This window comes from Symphalangus syndactylus, chromosome 7, assembly GCF_028878055.3.
Source record: "Symphalangus syndactylus isolate Jambi chromosome 7, NHGRI_mSymSyn1-v2.1_pri, whole genome shotgun sequence".
Classification (NCBI taxonomy): Eukaryota; Metazoa; Chordata; class Mammalia; order Primates; family Hylobatidae; genus Symphalangus; species Symphalangus syndactylus.
Window position 1 is genome coordinate 37,629,657 of NC_072429.2, and position 12,339 is coordinate 37,641,995.

At 42.6% G+C, this 12,339-nt stretch overlaps 1 protein-coding gene across 6 annotated transcripts in view; it reads right to left on the reverse strand.

Annotated features, from left to right (window-relative positions):
* ABLIM3 (actin binding LIM protein family member 3) overlaps positions 1-12,339 on the reverse strand; it is a 125,656-nt gene that overhangs the window by 56,787 nt on the left and 56,530 nt on the right. For all 6 annotated transcript variants that reach the window (XM_055285681.2, XM_055285680.2, XM_055285679.2 and 3 more), the window contains 2 exons: positions 5,833-6,016; positions 3,821-3,933 (listed from right to left, as the gene is read on the reverse strand). In XM_055285681.2, coding sequence (XP_055141656.1) covers positions 3,821-3,933; positions 5,833-6,016 — 297 coding nt within the window. The remainder of the gene's footprint in view (positions 1-3,820; positions 3,934-5,832; positions 6,017-12,339) is intronic.

Sequence of the window (12,339 nt, forward strand, 5' to 3'; positions counted from 1 at the left end):
GGCAGAATATATGATGCTACCACCTGTCCCTCCCAGATCCCTCAGTTATAAACTGAGGCCTCCTAAAGACACTAGACAGCCATTTTTATCCTTTTTAGACTGTGTCATTCATTCTATTTAAATCAGCAAAAATGAGTGGGTTTTGTGAGTCATAGCAAGCTCCATACCTTGTTTTAGGCAACTAATCCAGGAAGACTAGACACTTCCCAAGTTGCAAGTCATGTCTCTGGTACAGGGTGTTAAGGGAATAGGATCTAAGGCCAGACTGGCTGGTCTCACATTCTAGTTCCATTACTCATTATCTGGGTGATTTTGGGCAAGTCATTTATGCTCACTGAGTGGCAGTTTTCTCATCTATAAAATAATTACTCTTATCTCCCTCATAGGGTTATTGTAAAGATTAAATGAAATATCTGTATAAAACACTTAGTGAGGTGCTTGACAATAGTAATAATCTATGTTAGTGGTGGTGATGTTAGTGGTGGTATTGTTGGTGTTGACAGTGTTGGTGGTGATGATGGTGACAGTGGTGGTGGTGGTAATAATAATTGTGGTGATGGTGTTGATGCTGCTGGTGCTGGCGATAGTGGTAAGAGTGGTGATTATGATAGTGTTGGTGAAGGTGGTGGTGATTGTGTTGGTGGTGACAATGGTATTGATGGTGATGGTGGTGTTGGTCATAATGGTGATGAGGTTGGTGATGGTAGTGATGATGGTAGTGATCGTGTTGGAGACACAGTGTTGGTGGTGATTGTGGTGGTGGTGTCAATGGTGTTGGTCATGATAATGGTGATGATGGTGGAGAAGGTGATGGTGATGGTGGTGGCAGTGGTACTGCTGCTACTGCATCTGATTGTTCTCAATGAGGTTTTTGCAGTATCTGGCAACAGTAACAGTCAATCAGTGTTAGCAATGATGGTGGTTATGGTGATAGTAGTGATGGAGGTGGTGGTGGTGGGGATGATGGTAGTGATTGTGTTGGTGGTAGCAGTGGTGTTGGTGGTGATGATGGTGGTGGCACTGATGGTATTGTTCATGATGATGGTAGTGATGGTGAAGATGGTGGTGATGATTGTGGTGATGATGGTAGTAGTGATGATAATGATAATGTTGGTGCTGTTAGTGATGACGATGGTGAGGGTAGTGGTGTGATGGTGATGGCAATGGTAGTGATGGTGGTGATGTTAGTGATGATGATGGTTATGGTGGTGGTGTGATGGCAATGGTGGTGATGTTAGTGATGATGGTGATGGTGGTGATATGATGGTGATGGCGGTGGTGGTGCTGCTGCTGAGACTGCTGCTGAGTCTTCTCAGTGAGGTCTGTGCAGTGCCTGGAAATAGTAACAGTCAATCAATGTCTGTAATGATGATGGTTATTGTGGTGGTGGTGATGGTGATGGTGGTGGTGGTGGGGTTTCTGCTGCTACTGTTGCTGATTCTTCTCAGTGAGGTCGGTGAGGAAACATTTCTGCTTCCTGTGGTAAGTAACAGAATTATTTTCTCTTGACAGTTCCTGAGTATTTTTCTTGGTCTCTTTGGAGTAGACACTGCTCCTGATTTTCCAGAATATCTTTATTTACTCTCCAGAGATGAGACGTTACACTTGTAGCTTAAAAATACCCCAATTATTTTGTTCTTCTTTTCCTTTTCCATGATATGTTCTTTTTCTTAGCAATCTCTTAAACCTGGCTTTGGTTTCCTGTATCCCATGGGAGCTCAGAAGACCTTCCAACACCCCATCTAGTCAGGAGCTACTTTGCATTTGCAGCATGAATAGTGACCACCTTTGGAGAAAATACCTCTATAAAACATACCACCGTAGACCATCAGTGATCAATCACGGATTGATGTCTTTACTTTGTGAGTAACAAGATAAGCTATAATACTAAGTATGCCCCCACTGGAAACTGTCCATGTGCTCATTTGCTCCTCATGACTCACTTTTTCCTCACCTTCTTCCACCTCCTAATCATCCAAATTATGGTGGACACATTTGGGAGCCTCTCTTTGAAAACATACTCACATGTGAGACTCCCAAATTCAGCTGAAGAAATATCCCACCTAACAGAGTAGGTGATAGATGTAGCACAAATGCATACAGTAACACACAACCCAAACTAGGGAAAATAAGAACTGACCTAGGAGTCTTATTCTCAACCTCTTTTGGTGTGCTTTCTATATTAAACTTCCATGCTAATATCATACCTCACTCTGTATTTATAGAGCATTTTATACAAGCAATGTATCTTAGTTTGATCCCTGAACTAATACATTTTCTTTCCCCAACACTCTGTGAGGAAGATAGGAAATTCCATCCCTCTTTCATAACTGGGTAAACTGAGTCTCAGGGAGGCTTCGTGACTGCTTTGCAGCATGCAGAAGTTTGGAGCCTCCCGACTCAGGCTCACATCTCCCTCTCCTGCCTCACATGTGGCCCCATCAGTCTCTGGGGTCCTCAGCAGCACTGGCCACAGGGTCACGGTCCCACATCCCAGTCTCCATGTTTTTCTGTCACTCTGGATGATGCTTTCAAGGAGCTGTGAAGGATAACACTGTATGCACTCAGCCACCTTGACATGGAAACCTGGTTGGAGCAGCAATCTATTCTTGAGCATCATCAAGGACGCCGAAGGAAGGGCTCTGCACATTCCAGGAACAGATCTGATTTGGCTGAAAGGAAGAGCAGGCAAGGGAGGGAGCCTTCCCATTGTCTTTCTCCTCAGCTCTCCATAGCTGGATGGACTCCAGGGGAGCCCCTGGGAGCTAAGCCCTGCCGACTCGGGGTGATCTCTGCTCACTCTCTCTGGCTGGATGCAGCCCAGCATGCTGACTCTGCTGGTGCCATGGCCAACAGCACCCTGCACCTGCACAGTGATGCAGCACAGGAGGCTAATGGAATTTTCATTGATTCTCTTGTCGAGGCCAGTGAGAGTATCATATAACATGAAAGAACACTGGAGCCTAGTGTGGCTTACCAAGTCCAAGGGGGTCAGGTCTATGTGCGTGTGGGCACGTGCAGCAGCAGCCTGCCAACGGCATCTGGGAACAGTGATTTAGATATCTTATCACTAGGCACACTTGAGTGGGATGGACATCCCACAAATTAGAATGACCATTCTGAGGCGTGCTCCTGGTCCTCAGTTTCCCTCCAAATCTGTGGTTGGTGATAAAACATAACATTCATCATGGCATGACAGACGCTGCCTTTATCCCTAGACAGTGGTTCTGAATCTCAGGAACAGCAAATGAATCACCCAGGAAGCTTACTAGGAATGTTGATTCCTAGGTTCCATACCTAGAGGTGCAGGGTGAGCCCAGACATTTGCATTTTTACAAGTCCCACAGTGAAGCTGATGCAGTGGTCTATGGAACACTCTAAGAGGCACTAGCACAGCTCTTGTGGTCTGCTCCCAGGGCACTCCATACTACCTTTTCTGTAAGCCATGTCTGCCAATTCTTATCAGTGGAGTCGGTAAAAATTCAGAGCCACTGGTGAAAAAACACTTGATCAGCCCTATTGAGGTATCTGTGGGACATAAGATCAGGAACTCAGCTTGTCCCAGAGGAGACATACCATGCGGCAAATATTGGCACTGGCTACCACTGTTTATGGCCAGGCAGCCCCTCTTCCCTGCATTGTGCTTGTGAAGCTTGTGAGTCTGGGCCACATGCCAACAGGGTCATGATGCAGGAGGCCTCCAGGTTGGGAACCTCTCCCACTTCCCTCCAGGCCCGTGGGAGCAGTTGGCAGTGCTGGGAAAGGGGAGCCCAGGGAGATCACACCAATGGACAGGGAGATACCCATGGGGAGGACTCACGGCTTGGTCCACGAATCTTGATGGGCTTACTGCTGGCCATGGACTGGGAGCACGTTTGGCACACACATTCTTTACCACTGAAGGTCACCTTGTCTCCAATGGGGAAAGGCTTCCTGCAAGTGGGATGAGGGAGAAATTCAACACACCCTCTTCTGAGGGATTCTGTAGCTGACCACACATGTGCTCAAAGCACTTTGGTAACACATACAGCTTGACTTCTAGAGCACCACGCAAATTCAAATGCTGTTCACAGTGACAGGCCAACTAAACTGCTCAATTAGGGGCCTGGCGGCAAGAACTGGAGCCCAGTTAGGCTGTTTGTATATTTTGGGCAGATCGTGATGCTTATCTGACCTTACATATCTGGGCTGTAACAAGTAGAGGTTACTAACTCCTCAGACACTTGTTCTCTCTTCTGGAAGGACTTTTTCCAACTCAATTTGATTTATCCCCATATGTTAAGAATTCATTCAACTCCCAAACTTACCAAAATTTCTTCCTTTTACTACTCAGACATTTTTCAAAATCCCCCTTCCCAAGAGGAGGTTTGTAAGTCTGTAAATAATCTCTTCCTCTCCTCATCTGGATTTGTTCAGTTTCCACAGCTGAGGAGTCTCAAATTTGCACATGTTCTGCCTCCCCAACTAAATTATGAACCATATACAGAATCCCCGGCACCACCACGCCCACTGTTGAGCTGCTCTCGCCCATGCAGTGGGATGCCTGTTATGAGGACTCTGAGCACAGCACCTAACATTGGCTCCCAAGGGCTCCATCGCCCTTGTATTAGCACTGTGGCACGATGGAGGGAGCACTGGGGTGAGAGTCAGGGGAGCTATGTTCTTATTGTGGCTCAGCCACTAGCTTGTGGTAGAAAGACATTGCATGATCTTGGGGAGTCATCTGGCTTGACAGAAACCTCATTTTTTACCATAGGAACCCTCTGTGCTAACCTCTGATGGGTCTGGGATTCCAGGGCTCAGGGCTCAGGTTTTAAGAGCTGGGTAGATGAATGAATTCCACGAGGGAATTATGTTTTCTTACACACTCTGTCATTAGTCTCAATCAGAAACTCTAACTAGTTATTCTAACTGGTAAGAGACTGGTGGTTATTTTATGGGGAGAATAATTAATCCATACATTCCTTTCCCAATTAAAAAATACGTATATACTCTAATCATGCTTTACTTATGATATAATCAGAGCTGTCCATTAACATTTAATGTATTTGTGGGTAGGACTGAGCTTTCTTCATTTTTTCATCTCCTTAATGTGTTGCTTGGCATTCAGTGGAGTCTTAATGTACACTGGCTGAATTAACAAGTGATGGAGATGCGGAAGGTGAAGCAGGAGGCAGGGATGAGCTCTCCATCCTTGGAGATGTCCTGAGAGAAGGTAGATGACTATCATCATGATAATGAAAAGAATAATAAAAACAGACACTCTCACATACTGATCACTGAGCTAATGTCTTTGAATTATCATCTCATTGATCTTCAAGAAAACCCAATGAGGTTGGAATGGCTTTGACCTCCATTTTACTTGTGGAGAAACGGAGGCTTACAGAGGTGGTGGTCACTTGCCAGGGTCACCCCAACAGCATGAAGTGGTGCCAGGATGATGGAGGAAGGCTATGAACAGACATCCCTGTCCCACCTGTGGATGAGGGTGTGGGAGGCTGGGCCAGATCCACAGTTTCCAAACTGAGTTCTGAGAGACTCAGTGGTTTCTTTGGGGGCCTTTTGAGAGGAATTGGGAGGCTGAGTTTGGAGGTGCAGATCCTCACTCTGCCTCTATCACAGGACAAACCAGTGTTTTAGATCAGATTGTATTTTATAAGAAAGATTCAGATGCTACAGTGTTTGAAAACCACTGGCCCATCAGATCCCTCCAGAAATCTAAATGCCCAGCACAAACCTTGTAAACCCCAGAACTTCCTGGAAAAAGCCAGGTCTTCCCCTGCCCCGGGGGCTTATGCAGAGGGTCCCAGGCCCTGCTGGTTGTCCACTCACCTGCACAAGCTGCACACGAAGCACTGGGGGTGGTAGGTGCGGCCCAGGGCCGAGATGACTTCGCCTGTGATGAAGTCCCGGCAGCTGTCACAGCGGGTGCCATAGAGTTGCTGGTAGTCCTGGGTGCAGATGTACTCCTGGTTCTTGAAGAAGAAGCCTGACTGGGCCAGGCCACAGCCACATACTTGGGGAAGCAAGGAGGAAAACAAGGGCAGGTTGAGTCCAGGGAGGGTCTGCAATCAGAAGGTCCTCATTGGGGGAAAGGCTGGTGTCTCATTGTATCATGAGTGGCCACAGAATGGTAGCATGTCAGACTTCACAGGCCTTTGGGGCCAGTATTCCCTAAAGAATGGCCAGTAGGCCACTAGCATCAGTATCACCCTGAGAGCTTCTTACAGTCCAGATGCCTGGGCCTGAATCAGACTCCCTGGGACTGAGGCCTGGGCATCTGCATTTGATCAGCATTCCCTCATCCCACTAGGCTGATTCTGATGCACAATAAGAAGCACTGGTGGCGTACAATCCTCCCAATACATGAATGAAAAGTTTAATGCCATGTGACTCATGCAAGACCACACAGCTGGTGGAAATACGAATGTAATAAAAGAATCATTCAGTTAAACATTTCCTGGGTACTTCCTATGTGCATGATTCTGTGCCAGGTGAAGAGCAGTGTGGGGACCATATGCTCCAAATCCCAACCTGGAGACACCTTCGGATGGCAATGGGATGGATGATTCGAAGTCTAGAATCTGTGCTCACCATAGCCATAAGGAGTGGGGGGCGTCTATTCTCAGGCAGGAAGAATAAAACACAATCTCTGAATTTCAAAAAGCTAAAAATGCTGCAGAGAGAAGATCATATAGAAAAAAAGGTCCCAAGTCATCGGTAATGGTCCACAGAACCGGTGCAAGCAGTAAGGACTATGAATGAGGTAGAAGAAGGAAGCCTTGTCAGTTGCAAGGGATCATGGGAGGCTTTTCAGAGGAGGTAGCATCTGAGTTGAACACTAAAGGAACAGAGTGAGCCAAGGCACAGAGGCAGGAAGGCGCAAGTGATATTTGTGTGAAGGCTAGAAGTAGGGGTGGTGTTTGTAGGAAGTGGTGGGAAGTAATGCAGGAAAAGATTGTTCAGACCAGTTGGAGGAAGGTCTGAATCCAGTTTAAGAAGATTAGGTTTTGTAGGATACTGAGGAGCCATGGATGGTTTTTTCCCTAGTTTAGAAAAATTTAGAAAAATATCTCAAACGTATACAAAAATGGGAGAAAATTGTAATAATTCTCCATCACTCAGCTGCAAAAATGATCAATTGCATTGATGGCTTTTGAACAGAGATGTAACAGGATTTTACAAGGCATTTCATAAAGTCTCTTGGAATATTCTTTTGGATAATAGGGACAAACAAATGTAGGACAAAATAGAAAAACAAGTAGATTTATAGGTGTTTGAACAATTGAATTATGTGAGATCCACCCCCACTGAAGGACTTAGAAATATGAGATTTACCTGTAAGGAGTTAAGTTGTGAAATCAACACATGATGGGCAGAGCAGAAAGATGCAAAATTTCTTCCAAGGGAATAAATGGCTTGCAGGGCCACCAGAACCGTAGTAAGCCACTGAATGTATCAACCAGCTAAAGCAAGGATGTGCCAGCGAGGAAGGGGGCTGGTTAGCAATCAGAGGAAGGCAACTGGGGGGCCCATTCAAATCCTGTCACCAGCTCCCCTGGTTCTGAGGCTGCTGTCTGATGGACTGACTTTCCACCTAGATTGCCTCTGAGAGGCCAGGTGCTGGCCAGGCCACCATGAAACAGTCCAACTCAAGGTCACACCTCTTGTCTACATTGATGAACAGGTATTCTGGCTTTCTACATCAGTTTCCTGAGGACTTGGTTAGTACAAGTCAGCTTTCTCAAGGGTGATCAATGATGGGAAAACCAATAAGATAGTTAGCAAGACTGTAAGTCTGAAGAGTCAACCTGGAACTGAGTGAAAACACCCCAGCAAATACTATCTTACCTTTAACAGGGAAAGTTGTTTTGCAAAAGCAGCCAGGTTAAAAATAGGAGAGACTGCCAGGTGAATGCCAGAAATATTTCATAAGTGTTTGTTCACCTTTGGGGACTGGAGGCTTAAGGGGTGAGGCTGAGTGAAGAGGAGGCGGCTTCAGAAGTCACTGCATGGGGGGAGGGAACAGCTCAGGACAGTGGGAGACACAGTGGTCTGAGAGTCAGACCACCCAACCTCTGGTCTCATCACTGCCACTGAGTCTCTGGACAATAGTGAACTTTACCCTCACTTCTCTGGGGCCTCTGTTCACTCATACGCAGAATGAAGAGGCTGAGCTTTTCTTTTAGAACTGACATGCTGTAAGTCTATGATAAGAAAAGCTTCCTTTAGGGCTTACTATATGCCTAAACATTTTAAACTCAGTGTGGAGCATTGCTTGTGGCCCCTGACCCCACCCCTATGAAGAGGCAGGAGTATGGTGGAGACGGTGGTGGTGGCAGAAGTCTGGGAAGGGTTCATCTTCCATCAGGCATTATGAAAATTCATCACATCAAACAATGTCTGGTCTCATGAGCAGGCAAAGCCAGGGCACAGGCTGTTCTGGGCTGTGCAGGTGGTGGAGCAATTGACTTCATGGCTGTGGAATCAATTAGGTCATGGCCTACAACCTCATTGGAAACAGCTCCTGTTTTTTCCCTTTTTTTTCTCTCCTTTGTCTCCCTTACCAACTCCACCCCCAGAGCCACCTCTCCCCGTAGAGAAATCCAGGCAACCATAGGAAAACTTGGAACAATCAGTCCTCCATTTCCCTCAAGGAGCTGAAGGAGGAAGCTTTTGGTAGAAAGGATGTAAAGGTTGATAAGCCTCTCAGGGGTTCCTGGAAATACAGTGGGGCGCACAGGGATGGAAGGCAAGCTAGACCAGCATGACAGATGGCTCTGAGGCTGAGTGGAGCCAGACATTCAAATAACAGGAAAGCCAGGGAGAGGGATTGCAGTATGGAACTGATGTGGAATGAATACACCTGGGGCAGTCATTATTCTGTGAATCAAAAAAAATGAAGTCTATCAATTAAAAAAAGCAGACCATATGGATTGACAATGGAATGCAATATTGAACATTAAAACTGCTTTGAGCAAATCCAGAATAAATGCTCAATGTAAATATAAGGCCCAGAAGGAGGGCTTGCATACAGCCCTGGAATGTGTCAGTGAACAATGTGCTGTTTTGTAGGTTACTGGACCTTTGTCTGTGGTCCTGTTCTAGCACTCAAGCGCTGGGAGATTTTGAAAAAGTTACCCCAGCTCTCTGGAGCTCATTTGTAAGATGAAGGGGCTGGGTGGTTAACTGAGGACACATCTAGATCAGAAAGTCCAAAACTCTGTCATACAGTTTTAGTGATTTTCAACTTTTTGAATGAGACTAGATTTTATGAAATTTCAAAATCCAAGAATTAGAACGGCCCCTGAGGGTGATCTAATTCATTATTCAGAACATTTCATTGTGAAATATATTATACATAGAGAAAATGTATAAAATATATATGTACGGTTTAAAGAAGAATAGTAAAATAACTCCCATGTACCCACTACCGAGTTTATGAAAGAGAACATCACCGATTCCTTAGAAGCCTGTTCTCCTCTCCTTATGAGCACCTCTGTCCCATACTGTCCCTAATTATGTGTTTATCATTCACTTGCTTTACTTTATAGTCTTACCAGCTGTGATGTATCCATACACAATATTTTGTTTAGTTTGGCTTCTTTTTGAACTTTATGTTGATGGAGTCATACTGCAATTGTCCCGTGCCTGCTTCATTCCCTCAGTATTGTGTTGAGATTCATCCACGTCGATGCACGTAGCTGCAGTTCACTCATTTTCACTGCTGTGCTGTATTCCATTGCCTGAATACATCACAGTTGGTCTACTCCACTGCTGAAGGGCATTTGAGCTACTTGCAGTTTTTTGCTTTTATGGAAATGCTGTTCTAAACATTCTTGCATTTGTGAGGTAATGCCTCAATGTTTTCCAAAGAGCTTTTCCTATTTACCTTCCCACCAGCAGTTCCCACTGATATATATCATCAACAGTAGTTAGCAATATCTGACATATTTGGTCAACATAGTGGATGTGAAATGATATCATTTATCATTTTGTGATTTTTAAATTTCATTTCCTTAATGGTTAATCAAATTGAGAATTTTTTCAAATGTTAAAATACTTGCTAATGTTTTTTGCTCATTTTTTACATTTTAGACTTGTAGAAATTCTTAATATATTCTGGAAATCAATCCTTTTTCAGTCATTTATTACAAATATCTTCTGCAATTTGGGGCTTGCTTTTTGCTCCCCTTTTCTTGTTTTTGGATAAACCAAAGTTCTCAGTTTTTATGTTGTTGAATTTGTGAATCTTTTCCTTTATGGATTGCCCTTTCTGTGTCATGTTTCAGAAATTATTCTCTACCCTGAAATCCTAAAAAGATATCTCCTATATTGTCTTCTAAAAATTTTATTGAGCTGCCTTTCATAGTTAAGCAAATCCACTTGGAATTGACTTTAGGGCATGATATACAGTAGGGATCTGATTTTTTCCCACATGGATAATTAATCATCTCAGCATCATTTATTAAGCAGTCTAATCTTTCCCCACTGATCTGCAAAAAGCAAGTTTCCATATATACGAAAGTTTGTGTTTGGTACTATATTCAGTTCCATTGGTCTGTTTATCTGTCCTTCATCCAAGATCACATGGTCTTAATAGGTTTTAATAACAAACGATGATATCTGGTAGGACAGGCCCTCTTGCTTTGTTGTTCTTTAGGAATGCTCTGATTATTCCTGGCCTTTTGTCAAGAATATAATTTTAACTGATTTCTTAATTTCTATGGAAAACCTTATGGAATGTATTAGAATTGTTTTGAATATATAGTTCAACCAGAGTAGAACTGTCATCTTTTTGTTATTTCTATCTTTCTATCAGAGAACTTAGCATATTAAAAAATTATTTAGGTATTTAATGTCTTTCTTATGATATTCTATAAATTTAACAATTTTATAATTTTTATCTTATACAACTTTATAAAATTTATTTCTAAATTAAACTTTTTTTCTTGTTCAGGTAAATGGTGTCTTGATCATTAATGGTGAATACAAATGCAATTTTTTTTCTATATTTATTCAGTATTTAGTAACCTTAAACTCCTATTGACTTTCCTTTTAGTATTATTATTTCAGAATGTATCTCTAAAATATTAGGACTAAAAAGCCAACCACAATAATCTAAAAGCATTGAAAATAATGTCTATTAAGGCATTATCAAGTCAGTGTGTTCAAGTTTTTCCAATTATCCCATCCTTTTTTTCTTTTCTTTTTTTGTTTTAGTGACTAGTTGTTTGAATAAAAATCTATCAAGGTTCACACATTGCATTTGTTTGATGTACCTCTTAAGTCCCTTAATTGCTAGTTATTTTTCCTTCTTATTTTCTCCTTGCAATGTATTTATTAAAGACACTGAGTCATTTCTACAGTTTGGATTTCGCTGATTGTATCCCTATGGTGTTGATTAACTTGTTCTCCTCTCTTTTACATTTTCTACAAATGGTGGTTATATCTACAGACTTGAAATTCAGATCTGATTATTTTTTTCTTTTTAGGAATAATACTACATTGATGTTCTGCACTTCTATGATTTGGGGGGTGGTGTTGGTGAGTAGAAATGGCTATTGATGATCATTGCTAGATATACTATTTCATTAAAGCTTTGCAAAATTAAAATATTCTAATTATTTAATTCTTCATTTATTAGGTGGAGTGTTTCTTTCTTTTTTCTTTTTTTTCTTTCTTTTTTTGAGATGGAGTCTCACGCTGTCGCCCAGGCTGGAGTGCAGTGGCATGATCTCGGCTCACTGCAAGCTCTGCCTCCCAGGTTCACGCCATTCTCCTGCCTCAGCCTCCTGAGTAGCTGGGACTACAGGTGCTCGTAGGTGGAGTGTTTCTGTAGATAGAAACTTTCATCAACCCTTTGCTTACAGTTAAGTACTGTACAGTTTGTACAATAGGTTAAAGTTTTGATTCTTTGCCCATATTATTTGTTTCAAAATAATTATTTCACCAGCATTATCTAAAGGTGACCAATGAGTTCTTTTCCTTTCTCCTTATTATAAACTAATTTTCTTATTGATTTTACTAAATTGTAGATTCTTTTGGGTTTTCTATGCAGACAATTATATAATCTAAAAATAATAACAGTTTTTTTTTCCTTTTCAAACCATATAACTTTTATTTCTATATCTTGCTGGATTGTCTAGGACCCTCCAGGCCAAATGTTGAACAGAAGTCATGACAGTGAGCACCTCTATCTTGTTCCTGATCTTAAAGAGAACGCCTTCAGCATTTTGCCATTAAATGTTTCCTTTATATTTTTTGTATACATAATCTATCAATTATGACAGCTTTCTCCAATTCCTCCTAGTTTTAAAAATAACTAGGTATATGGGA